Genomic DNA, 14,062 nt, shown 5'->3' with positions numbered 1-14,062 from the left:
ACTTTATTTGAAGCCTAATTTTAACAATAAGCGATTTTCATTTCATTTTCATCCTGATGGGTTGGAGAGCAACCTCTCCACCCTGTGCCCTGGCGTGGAGGGGGGGACGTGTTGGAATTCTTGACTCTTGAGAAGGTTAAGTTTGAACTGAGGGGAAGGATGGAGGGGTTCTACAATTCATGGCCATTATTCATTATGCAGTCTCAAGAGCTGGATAACATCGAACATTAGTTGGGGCGTGTGGGTGGGAGGGTTGGGGGGAGGGGGCTGTGTGTGCTAATGGCGACTATGGGTGATTCCTGATTCCTTTTTGTCATTTGTTTGTGTGAACATGCGGGCTAATGTTTGGGGTTTGGTGGGAGGATGGGATTGTTGTTATTGATATGGGGACTGACATATTTGTTACCGATTATTGTTCATTGTTGGTGGGTGTACATTTGGGAGAAAATGTGAAAAAGGAGAAGAATAAAAAATATTTTAGAAAAAAAAGATACACCTGCCCGGAACCCCCATTTAGTGAGGTCACTGCCTGGAAGTCCCTCATTATAGAGGCCACTGCCTGGAAGCCCCCCCCCCCCCCATAAGAGAAGCCCCCACCAGAAACCCTACCCCATGACAGAGATCCCTGCCTGGAAGCCCCTTATAAAATATGTAAGCTCCCCCATGAGAAAGACCCCTGCCTGGAAGGAGTACAGTCCAGACAGAGACATTGAAAGAAATTGCTGCTTTAAACTCACCTGTGCAATACATCTGCTGGCTCAGGCAGAGGAAGCAGCACCTGTAAATTCCTAGAAAGAGAAAACCACATCAGCTGGGTTTAATCCCCCTCAGATCTTTGGCCTGCAAGGCTTTCATTCATATCTGTGTGAAATTGATTTTACTAGCTGTGATTGACAGCTTCCACACATACCCAGCTGTCTGGATTGTTTAATCTAATCTCCTTTCACGCTTGAGTGGATTTCAGGTAGCCAGCTATGAAACTAACTACAATGGTCATACATGTCTCGCTATGAGTGACAGCTCTTGGACCACATCAAAGATAGTTAAGTGCTTTCTGCAGAGAAAAAGAGGAGGTGGGGGGCAATCACCGACCTCGCTATTGGGCTACCCGCTCAAAATGACAGCCTGATTAGGAGGGAATCCCTCGCAATCCCCACCGTGCATAAATTTGCAGGGCAAAGAGTAGGGAACCTACTCTGGATTTGCGCTCCCAGCGTGAACGCAAATCAGTGGCAATTCATCTCCTGCCCCAGAACACACAAACATCACAGTGATTAAGAGCTCACAATTACTTCATTGTGCAACTAAGGACACCAATGGAATGTAATTGGACATCTGGATTTGTGTTATAGCTTTGAACTAAATAATTTTAAAAACAGGATATTTCAAAACCCATTTTGCAATGTGGCAGAAGATGAATATTTTGTTTGGTTTATATTTGAATATTTTATATGATGTCTTTTCATTATTTCTATGTGCATTATTTTCTGCATAAATAATTAATTTACAGAACTTTATATTCATGTTATCACTTTGTAAGTTGTGGAACTTTGTGTTTGTGTTGGACATCTGACAATGAATGTGCCATGAGATAGCAAATGGGGATGAGAGGTCAGATCACAATGTGAAATGTGTTCACCGGTGTGCTAGTCTGAATATCATGTGCAGGTTTACAGTCCCGTTTTAAAGTTCACTCAATTATCTAGCCATGCTGCAAGACAGGTTCATCCCTAGTCGTCTGATTAGTGCTCCTTTCAGACAAAGCTTGGCGTTGGGAAAGCTACATCAAACATTCTGATGCTATGGGCCAAATTTCTGCCTCATGATAACTCACTGCTACACATCCATCAACACAATCACAATCTTTAGTGGCAGATAAATATATCATTCTGTAAATATGGCCAATCTCACCTGAAAATTGTTCTGAGGCTCTGCTGAAAACAGTCAGCTTCTTACTGACCTGGTCTGGACCACCACATATGCAAGAAGTGTCATCAGCGGCAGAAGCCGGAGCTCTGAATTTCGCAACTCGAGTGACGGCAGAGAACTACAAGGATAGCATATTTAGGGAGCTGGCCACACTGCAGATTAAGAGAGCACAGGCAGAGAGGGAATAGGTGACCACCAGACAGTCTAAGTGGACCGAACAGGTAATACAGGAGTCCTCTAAGTCCATCTCACTCACTGACCAGTTTCCTGTTTTGAATATTGCTTAGTGCAGCCACTGCCAGGTCAGTGACATCACAAGTGGCACAGGAGGGGAAGAAGAAGAGTAGAAGAGCAATAGTAGTCGGGGATTTAATAGTTAGGGATACAGACATGTGTTTCTGTGGACATAGACATGACTCCAGGATGGTATGTTGCCTCCCTAGTGCCAGCGTCAAGGATCTCACTGAGTGGCTGCAAGACATTCTTATGGGGAAAGGTGAATAGCCAGAGATCGTGGTCCACATCAATACCAACTACATAGGTAGAAAGAAGGACGAGGTCCTGAAAGTAAATTTTAGAGAGCTAATAAAGAGATTAAAAAGCAAGACTTCAAAGTCAGTCATCTCAGTGTAGTTCAGCCTGAATCAAGATCTTAAATCAAAATAAAGGAAACTACAATCATGAGGGGCAAGTTGGTTGTGGTAGATTGGGGGGAAAATGCTGAATGGTATGACGGTAGAGAGGCAATGGCTAGTATTTAAAGAATTAATTCATGGTTCACAACAATTATACATTCCTTTGAGGCATGAACAGCCAACAGGAAAAGTGATACATCCACAGCTAAGAAGAGAAGTCAAAGATTGTATTAGAAACTTAGAAAGTTGCCCAAAAAAAGTAGTATGCTTGAGAGAGCTTTTTAGACTTCAGTAAAGGAGGACCAGGAAACTGAGAAAGAAAAATAGAATGAGAGTAAATGTGCAAGAAATACAAGAATGGACTGAAAAAGCTCCTATAGGTATGTAAAAAGAAAAAGATTAACACAGACAAATGCGGGTCCACTACAGCCTGAGATAAAAAAATTAGGGCAGCATGGTGACACAGCAGTTAGCACTGCTGCCTCACAACACCAGGGACCTGGATTTAATCCCAGCATTGGGTGACTGTCTGTGTGGAGTTTGCACTTTCTCCCGGTGTCTGCATGGGTTTCCTCCGGGTGCTCTGGTTTCCTCCCACACTCCAAAGGTGGACAGGTTAAGTGGGTTGACCATACTAAATTGCCCATTAGTATCCAGGGATGTGCAGGTTGATTGGGTTGAGGGGATTGGATGAGGGGAGTAGGCCGAGGCAGGGTGCTCACTTGAAGGGTTTGTGCTGACTCGATGGGCCGAATGGCCTTCTTCTGTAATGTAGGGATTCTATGAATTTATAATCGGAAATAAGGAAATTGGAGAGAAACTAAACAAATACTTTGTGTTTGTCTTCATGGAGGAAGATACAGAAAGACTCCTTAAATAGCTAGAGAACCAAGGAACTAGCAGGACCAAGAGACTGGTTTGAATAAAAAAGTAGTATTGGAGAAATTAATGAGACTGGAATTAGATCAATCCCCTGGACCTGATGATCCATGTCCCAGAGTGTTGAATGAGATGGCTTCATAGATGCATTGGTGATCATCTTCCAAAATTCTATAGATTCTGGAATGGTTACTACAGATTGGAAGTTGGCACATGTCACCGCACTGTTCAAGCAGGGAGAGAGAAAACAAGTCTGACATCTGGGGCTGGATTTTCCGCCCCGCCGCGCCACATTTCTGCCCCAACCCGCCGGCGGGATTCTCCGTTACGCCGGCCGGTCAATGGGGTTTCCCATTGTGGGGCAGCCCCATCGCGTCATGAAACCCCTGGGGCTGCCGGCAAAACGGAGAATCACGCTGGCGGAGAATCCGCCCCAGAAGTAGGGGAAATGCTGGTATCTGTTATAAAGGATGTGATGCAGCACGGTAGCATGGTGGTTAGCACAATTGCTTCACAGCTCCAGGGTCCTAGGTTCGATTCCCGGCTTGGGTCACTGTCTGTGCGGAGTCTGCACGTTCTCCCCGTGTGTGCGTGGGTTTCCTCCGGGTGCTCCGGTTTCCTCCCACAGTCCAAAGATGTGCAGGTAAGGTGGATTGGCCATGATAAATTGCCCTTAGTGTTGGGTGGGGTTACTGGGTTGTGGGGGTGGGGTGGAGGTGTGGGCTTGGATGAGGTGCTCTTTCAAAGAGCCGGTGCAGACTCGATGGGCCGAATGGCACTGTAAATTCTATGATTCTATGAACTTCGAAAGTACTGGTAGGATAGGGTGGAGTCAACATGGCTTTATGAAAGGGAAATCATGTTTGACAAACCTGCAGCAGCTTTTTGAGGGTGTAACTAGCAGAATAGATAAGGGGAAACCAGTCAATGTGGTATATTTGGATTTTCAGAAGGCTTTTGATAAGGTCCCACGCAAGCAAAATTAGAGCACATGGGTATTGGGGGTAATATACTGGAATGGACTGAGAATTGGTCAGCAGACAGAAAACAGAGCGTAGGAAGAAATGGGTCATTCTCATGTTGGCAGGCTGTGACCAGTGGGGGTACCACAAGGATCAGTACTTGACCATGAGATTGATTCCTGGGATGACAAGACTATCCCATGAGGAGAGATTGAGGAGACCGGAGATGTATTGGTACAGTTTAGAAGAATGTGAGGCGGTCTCATTGAAATGTACAACATTCTTACAGAGCTCGACAGGGTAGATGGAGGAAGGATGTTTCCTCCCTGGCTGGGGGTCCAGAACCAGGGTCACAGTCTCGGAATAAGTGGTAGGTCAGTCAGGACTGAGACGAGGAGGGATTTCTTCACTGGGGGGGGGGGGGGGGGGGGGGGTGGTGGTTTAATCTGTGCGGAGTCTGCACGTTCTCTCCCCAGAGAGCTGCCATTGAATGCATTTTTAGATTGTAAAGACATTGAGGAATATGAGGAAAGTGTGGGAAAATGGCGCAACAGACTGAAGAGCCTACTCCTGTTCATATTTCCTATGTTCCAAAAACCATTATTCCTGCTGTCATAATTTTGTGTCAACATTTTTGATTATAAGTTGCTCTGTCTATATTTCGAATGGGAACTGCCGACATAGATTTATCATTCTGTAATGCCTCTCAACTCCTCAGCCTGTGCTAAAGAAACCCCATGTGCTCCAAACAATTCTGCTCCGTTTGCTGAGTTGCCACACATTTTGCTTCCAAACCGTAGATAGTAAAAACGTATAACTTTAAAATGAAGACTGCAATACAATCCATGTGCTCTTTTTCAAATATTCGTCACCTCCAAACCTCTAGTCAACCAAAAGGGTGTATTTGGCCTTGACTTCCCATATGTAATGCTTCGAGAAATCAACTGGTTTGTAAATAATTCAATTAGTCTTAATAAGGCTTGATATTCATATATTTACTACAATTTCAAATAAACTGGAGGACATGTCGGACATTCCAAGTGGTATCGGGTGCAATGTCCCGCAGTGATGCTGTCCTTTAGAATACCGTCCACTTACAGGGGTTGTGCGATTTTCTGTTCATAGATCTACTTAAGGCAACCATTTTTTTGCTGTGGCCTCAGAAAGTGTTCGGATGAAGTGAGCTGTAACTGATAGAGGGCAAGGAAATTAATGTGAAATGATTGAGTGCAAAGCATTGTGGTCCACATGACAGTGCACGGAGCAGGCTTCAATTAGGCCTTCTGGTTTCTTCTGAAGTGGGCATACACAAAGTGTGTGCAGAGCACATCATGAAACACAAATCATCTGTGTAGAATAAGCCCTCCAGGCGAACATTGAACGGAATTCTCAACTTGTCCTGCCAAAGATGTATATACATATGAACTTGCAGATGGTGATGTTCCCATGCATCTGGTTCACTTGACCTATGAGGCATTACAGGTCATGGGATTGGAAGGTGCCGTCAAAGGAGTCTTGGCGTGCTTTTGCAGTGCATCTTGTAGACGGCTGGCACTGTGGGCTGGTGATGGATGGGGTGGCGATCAAGCAGGCTGCTTTATCCTGGGTGGTGTTGAGCTTCTTGAGCGTTGTTGGAGTATTTTTTACACTTGTTCTTGGGATGTGGGCATCGCTGGCTGGGCTGTTTGGTGCCCATCCCTAATTGCCCTTGATCTGAGTGGCTTGATAGGTAATTTCAGTGGGGAGGGGGGGGGGGCAGTTAAGACTCAACCGCATTGCTGTGTGGGTCTGGAGTCACATATAGGCCAGACTGGGTAAGGTTGGCAGATTTCCTTCCCTGAAGGACATTAGTGAACCAGATGGGTTTTAAGACAATTGGCAATGGTTTCATGGTCATCATTAGATTTAATTCCAGATTTATTTTCATATTGTATTCACGTTTCACCCTCTGCAGTGGTGGGATTTGAACCTGGGATGCCAGAGCATTACCTTGGGTCTCTAGATTACTCATCCAATGACAATACCATTACGTCACCGCCTCATGAGTTGCACTCATCCAGACAAATTGAGAATATCCCATCACACACCTGACATGTGCTTTGTAGCTGGTGGGCAGACTTGAGATTCAGGCGGTGAGTTACTCACAACAAAAGTCCCCGTCTCTGGCCCACTCTTGCAGCCACGATATTTATGTGGCTAGTCCAGTTCAATGTTTGGACAATGGTAACCTACAGGATGTTGATATTGGGGGGATTCAGCGATGATAATGCCGTTAAATGTCGAGGGGATATGGTCAGATTCTCTCTTGTGGGAGATGGTCATTCCTTGACACTTGTGTGTTGCAAATGTTACTTGCTACTTGTCAGCCCAAGCTGGAATGTTGTCCATGTCTTGTTGCATCTGGACACAGACTGGTTCAGTATCTTGAGGAATTGGAAAAGTGAGTTCCATGTTGGCAGCAGCCTGCCCATCGCTAACCTGACCCTGCCTACCCATAAAGGTATTTTGCGTCGTCTCCATGGGGGGGGGGGGGTCTCAGTTAGGAACTCACCAAGTACCAATTGATGCCCTTAAGTGACCAATTAACGGTCGTTTAAGGGCCCCCTCCCCCGTCACAGAGAGAATTTGGCGAGATTCCAAAAATCGGCTCTACCCCGGCACAAATTTCCCGCGAGACCTCCCGCTGGTGCCCGCCATGGCGGATTAGGAAACCCGCTGGAAGTCAATGTGAAACTGATTTGCACCTTGCCAGTGGGATGTAGGTGAATGCCCAAGCGGAATCTGCCACCCATGATCGATTCTCTGCAACATGAGTGGGAAGACATGCAGGTCCACAGCACCTCTGGAACAATGTACATGCAAATGTCAGATCCCAGCTGAACAATCCCTGGGCCTGTCCCTGGAGTTTTGAATGGAAGCCACCAGCAATCCTGGACCCCAGAACACCACAGCAGTGAGTGTGGGAAGCATCCACAGGTGGATATTCTAGGCTCAGTATCACTGAGGAAGTCCATCTTCCAGTCTCAGAGTGTTCCTGGAGATCCATCTTCTTTCTTCAACAGTAGTACAGTGATGTTGGGCACCTTTTCAATATGGCACCCAGATATGATAGTAGGTCTCGCACCATCATGCCCGTCCTGCCATGAAACATGGCACTAAACCCTCAGGTGCATAATTAATGAGGTCAGGGCTGTAAAAAAAAAGGAGTGGAAATCTCCGACCCCCCGCCAGGTCGGAGAATCGCTAGGGGGGGGGGGGAGCGTGAATCCCACCCCACCCCTCCGAAGCCGGCTGCCGAATTCTCCGGTGCCAGTTTTCGGGCGGGGGGGGGCGGGGATCTCGCCGGTCGGGTGCCATTGGCAGCGGCCCCCATGGCAATTCTCCGGGTCCCAATGGGTCGTTCGGCCACCCGTTCCTGGTCCATCCCGGCGGGACCTGGCTTGTCAGCCGTCTAGCGGGTCGCATGCGGGTCTAGCGATTATTATTAGAGTGTGCGAGTGGGATTAAACCTCCTCAAACTTTCCTGAAATGGCTGTGATGAGGATGTCACCGGCTCTTCAGCAGGTGGAAGGACCCACCTCTGCTGCCATTAAATTCCATCACGTAACTTCAAATCCAAGTCAGGTGGCAAAATTATGAATTATATTCAATATAATTGTTGCGTTGACATCAGAAAAGTGACCATGAAAATAACAGAATTGTTACAAAAACTCGACTCATTAATTTATGTGATTCAGGAAAGTGGCTTGTCACCCTGAACCGATCTGGTGTACATGACTCAAATTCCACACAACCTGATGGACTCTTTTAAAAAATTGTTTCAGGGGATATTAGTATTTATTGCCCATCGCTAATTGCCTTTGAGGACATGGAAGTGAGCCACCTTCTTCCATGGGGCAGCATGGTAGCATGGTGGTTAGCATAAATGCTTCACAGCTCCAGGGTCCCAGGTTCGATTCCGGCTTGGGTCACTGTCTGTGCGGAGTCTGCACGTCCTCCCCGTGTGTGCGTGGGTTTCCTCCGGGTGCTCCGGTTTCCTCCCACAGTCCAAAGATGTGCAGGTTAGGTGGATTGGCCATGCTAAATTTCCCGTACTGTCCTAAAATGTAAGGTTAAGGGGGGGTTGTTAGGTTACGGGTATAGGGTGGATACGTGGGTTTGAGTAGGGTGATCATTGCTCGGCACAACATCGAGGGCCGAAGGGCCTGTTCTGTGCTGTACTGTTCTATGTTCTATGTTCTTGAACTGCTGCAGTCCATGTGGCGTTAGGTATCAGTTCCAGGATTATGACGCAGCGACAGTGAAGGAACAGTGATGTAGTTACAAGTCACAGTGGTGTGTGACCTGCAGGGGGACCGATGGTGTTCTCGTGCGTCTGCTGCCCGTGTCCTTCTTGCTGGTAAAGCAGGGGTTTGGAAGAAGCTGTTGAAGAAACCTTGTTGAATTGCTGCAGTGCATCTTGTATATTATGGGGACGGTGGTGTGGTGAAGCCTCGGTTAATGCTCTGGGGGGATACAGACTCAAATGCCACCAGTTAATCTAAATTCAATCAATAAAAACCTGGAATTGAAAGTTTGTCGCAATAATTGTGATGAGGAAACTCTTGGATTGTCAGAAAAACCCAACCGGTTCGCTGATGTCCTTTGGGGAAGGAAATCTGCCATCCTTACCCAGTATGGCCGACATATGAGTCATAGAATAGAATCCCCACAGCGCAGTCCAGGCCAACTAGTCCTTCAAATAGCTCAGCAAGCCACTCAGTTGTACCAAATGGCTATTCTTAATGCACCCGGAGCAGCAAAGGATGAGCAGTAAATAATACCTCGTCAGTGTCACCCACATCTCAAGAAAATATTTTTAAAAACATGAGCTCAGCAGCTTATTGACGCAAACTGACTGTGGGTGACCATTCTCCTAATTCTCAAAGCAGTGAGTTGAACCTTTATTTAAAGTACCTGAATGGAATTGATTAGTAAATAAATCAGGTTTGTTCTCAATTCAAACAGATCCAGATTCCTCTAGCAAAGCCACACGTTACTCGTTTAACAAATTGAATGTACCAGTTGGCCAAACTAGTTCCGTTTCACGATACAATGGATTAATCCCTGAACTGTGATCGTCACAGTGGTTGTGTATTAATCATAATTCATCTGAAATCAATCCCCATTCCTTAAACTGCCCTTGGCAACCCATAGTTATCAGTTTGTTTCTCCTCCTACCTGTCAGTGCTTGGGAAATGGCTGAGCTGGGCACAGTCGCTGCATCCTGGGGAACGGTGCTGGTGTCTGGCTCTGGAGTACTTAAGGTGGGCGAGATGGGTGGAGGATTTTGTGGAATACGGGGCTTCCTCTGCCATAACAAGAGAGAACGTGAAATAACTGGTGAAACTTTCAAAAATATTCAGCTTACCTTTGTCTGCAATTGTTACATTTGTGAAGATTTCAGCGTTGTGACTCATGATGGAGCAGGTAAATGAAAGGAATCATAGAATTTACAGTGCAGAAGGAGGCCATTTGGCCCTTCGGGCCTGCACAGGCCCTTGAAAAGAGCATCCTACTCAAACCAACACCTCCACCCCATCCCCGTAACCCAGTAAGCCCACCTATCCTCTTTTGGACACTAAGGGCAATTTATCATGGCCAATCCACCTAAGCTGCACATCTTTGGACTGTGGGAGGAAACCGGAGCACCCGGAGGAAACCCACGCACACACGGGGAGAACGTGCAGACTCCGCACAGACAGTGACCCAAGCTGGGAATCGAACCTTGGACCCTGGAGCTGTGAAGTCACATTGGAAATAATACCAATTTGCTTTTTGCCGTCAGTTAGACCAGCATGGTCAGAACATTTATAGGCCTGGATTTTATGGTGGGAGCTGGGATCGCGGCGCAGGGTCCGAAAGCTGGGGGAAGGAGACCACTTCAGGGCCAGATCCGCATTTTGTCAACGGCAGCCAATTAAAATTCAAAATCCCCCATAGGCCAGAAGGCCAGAGAGATCCAACTTCCAATCATACAATTTATATTCAACATGTGAGATTGTGCCTTGATAAGTCACAAAGTACAAAGTTGTTATGTTCACCATTGTATGGGACTCAAATCATGCAGAGGGCTTCATGCTGTAACTGTTTATCAGATTAGGATAAATGATTTTGTGATCATAGAATCATAGAATTTACAGTACAGATGGAGGCAATTCGGCCCATCAAAGCTGCACCGGCTCTTGGAAAGACCACCCTACCCAGGCCCACATCTCCACCCTATCCCCATAACCCAGTAACCCCACCCAACACTAAGGGCAATTTTGGACACTGAGGGCAATTTATCATGGCCAATCCACCTAACCTGTTCATCTTTGGACTGTGGGAGGAAACCGGAGCACCCGGAGGAAACCCACGCACACATGGGGAGAACGTGCAGACTCCGCACAGACAGTGACCCAAGGCGGGATCGAACCTGGGGCCTATGAGCTGTGAAGCATTTATGCTAACCACTATGCTACCGTGCTGCCCCTATTCCATATTCTGCTGTAGTTTTATCTCAGCAGTAATCAGCGAACTGTTGTATGGTGTGATATTAGAGAGTTGACAATTTAAAACAGAATTTTCAATCTACTGCTCGGCAGTGCGGTTGACAAATAGTTCTACAATTTGGTAATGTTTGAGAGATAGGGGACAAAGAGTAAGTATAAAAGATTTCTTATTTTCAGAATTTTACAAGAGATGTTCCCTCAGGATCCAGAAAGAGGTGCAAAACAGATCTGAATAAATGGGTCATTTAGCAGAGGGTCTGCCCCTGTTCTTGCAACACAAAAACTTTTTACATTCACTGAATCTATTTGCTAAAATGTTGATATGGTAGAGCAGTGGAACCCAATATAAACGGAGAGTGGTGTGTCCATTTCACAATTCTGTACAATGTTACAATCCTGTTAGGGACCAGTAATGTTTAAAGAAGAAATCCAAACACCCAGCAATTAACTAACAGAATTATGCAAGATCTGACATTTTTAAACAAAGTCAAACTTTATTGTTTGTATGAAGAGATCACCACTAACTTAATATATCTTATAAAGACTTGTGGAATAAACCTAGTTCTACTTTTTACTTCACCTACCCCCACTCTAAGAATTCCCTTAAATATTACATGGATCTTGAAGGTTCATTCACTTCTTCTCTGGGATCAGACTACCGGAAATTCACAGCTTCCCAGAATTCATTTCAAACCTCCTTAGTTTTCCAGCTATTTTCCAGCAAAACTAATCTTCCAGTCATTTTTTTTTCCCCTGACCAACTTTGTCTTATACTGAATACGAGCTCCCAATCGCAGGCTGCGTCATGGGCAATGGACCTACTCCACTTCAGGTGTACATCCGGTTTTATTTTTTAACTTCCAAGGTGCTTCCAAGCTGCATAAGACCCAAAGCTTACACAGTCTATTAGCTGCTTTTCCAAACTTGTCTTGCCTGTTGGCTACGCACTAACTGAATTTCCAGAGAAAAATTTAAAACACAAGATTTTCACTAAGCTCCGTCCCCATAGCCATGATGATTTGACACACGTGGCCTGTTTCTGAGTCAGAGTGCAAATTAACTACCTTTAAATTCCAAAGCTTTCCTCAGCTTTGGAAAACCAATTGAATCCTTTACTGGAATAACTGCATATCTCCAGTTCTTTGGCTAAGTAAGCCAAGCTGCCGTTTTAAGACTCTCAACACTTTATGCAAGTTACCTTTTGAACTGTAAATATCTTAAGTCTGTATGGTTTGTCAGGCTCTAGATGTTTACCCGGGACTTTTTCCCACTGAAATGATATTTTGAAATTCACTTTCTAAAACTAAAAAGCTACGATATTAGGCACATGTGACCGCACTAAATTACCTAGAACATATCTATACAATCTATAAACTGATGAAGCAGATGAGGTACTCTCACTAAGCTTTCCATATCCATCAGAGTCACATTTTCCCAATTAAGGAATGTATATTATTTATGCCTCCGCCGTGTTAATAAATCTAAGTTTTGTGAAGATTAGATGTTTCTTTCTTCTTCAGAGAGAGCCTGTACACCAGTGAAAACATTTTTTTTCCCAATTCAGGGGCAATTTAGCATGGCCAATCCACCTACCCTGCACATCTTTGGGTTGTGGGGGTGAGACCCACACAGACATAGGGAGAATGTGCAAACTCCACACAGTGATCTGGGGCCGGGATTGAACCCGGGTCCTCAGCGCCATGAGGCAGCAGTGCTAACCACTGCACCACCATGCCATACTACTCCGGTGAAAACATAAGAACAAACTGGAAAGGATCCTTTTGAGCATTCATTTGGAAAGTAAAAAGCCTGTATCAAAACTAAGCATTGTGTAGTATTAAAAGAGGACTTTCTTTTGTGCCAAGAGCACTGGGAAAGACACTTAAATTATTTTGCTACCCAACTCTCCAAAGGTGGAAATAGATGGGAGGGGCTGAGAGAGTAAGATGTGGGGAAAATTGAAATTTAAACTTGAACTAGATTTTACCCATTCAATGTGAATAAGGGGCTTTTCACAGTAACTTGTGACAATGAAAGGTTATTATTATTATTATTATTATTAAGTATTATTTTAGTTCAATCTAAATGCTCAGTAAAAATAACATGATAAGAAAGTGAGAGGATAATTACCTATAACCCCATTATATTGCATTTGAGGATGTGGAAAAGGCTCTATTTTTGCACTGACGCAGGGAGAATCATGTTTCACCACCTACTTGCATTATTGAGAAAGAGCAGAAGGCTGAAGCATTTGCAACCATCTTCAGCTAGAAGTGCTGAATGGATGATCCATCTCAGCCGCTTCCTGAAGTCTCAACATCACAGATGCCATTCTTCAGGCAATTTGATTCACTCCGCATGATATGAAGAAACAGCTGAAGGTACTGGATACTGCAAAGGCTCTGGGCCCTGGCAACGTTCCAACAATAGTACTGAAGACTTGTGCTCCAGAACTAGCCGTGCCCCTTGCCAAGCTGTTCCAGTACAACTAGTACACGGGCATCTGGATGCCCTTGTTCATCAGTCAGCGAAGGTTACCATACAGGTACAGCAGGCAATTAGGAAGACAAATGGTATGTTGGCCTTCATTGTAAGGGGATTTGAGTACAGGAGTCAAGATGTCTTGCTCCAGTTGCATAAGAGTCTTAGTGGGACATTACCTGGAGTATTGTGTATAGATTTGGTCTCCTTATATAAGTTATACTTGCCATAGAGGGAGTGCAATTGAAGTTCACCAAATATTCATCCCAGATCACCCTGGGGTGGCAGGATTGTCTTATGAAAAGAGATTGGGGAGACTGGGTCTTTATTCCTTACAGCTTCAAAGAGTAAGGAGTAACCTCATTGAAACTTACAAAATTCTTACAGGATGTGACAGAGTGGATGCAGATAAGATGTTACCCCTGGCTGCTGAACCTAAATGCAGGGAACATAATCTCAGGATAAGGGGTAGGCCATTTAGGACTGAGATGAGGAGGAATTTCTTCAGTCAGAGGGTAATCAATCTGTGGGGAATCACTACCCCAGGAGGCTGTGGAAGCTCAGTCACTGAATATGTTCAAAACAGAGATTGATGGATTTCTAGAAACTAATGACATCAAGGGATATGGATAGTGCATGAAAG

At 45.1% G+C, this 14,062-nt stretch overlaps 1 protein-coding gene across 1 annotated transcript in view; it reads right to left on the bottom strand.

Moving 5' to 3' along the window:
* Positions 1-14,062, bottom strand: part of scml4 (Scm polycomb group protein like 4) — a 117,014-nt gene that overhangs the window by 97,590 nt on the left and 5,362 nt on the right. The window contains exon 3 of the mRNA XM_038801013.1: positions 9,626-9,755. Within this exon, the coding sequence (XP_038656941.1) occupies positions 9,626-9,755 (130 nt within the window). The remainder of the gene's footprint in view (positions 1-9,625; positions 9,756-14,062) is intronic.

The sequence above is a fragment of the Scyliorhinus canicula genome, chromosome 6 (genome assembly GCF_902713615.1).
Source record: "Scyliorhinus canicula chromosome 6, sScyCan1.1, whole genome shotgun sequence".
NCBI classification, from domain to species: Eukaryota; Metazoa; Chordata; class Chondrichthyes; order Carcharhiniformes; family Scyliorhinidae; genus Scyliorhinus; species Scyliorhinus canicula.
This window is presented reverse-complemented; position numbering and strand designations above follow the sequence as displayed.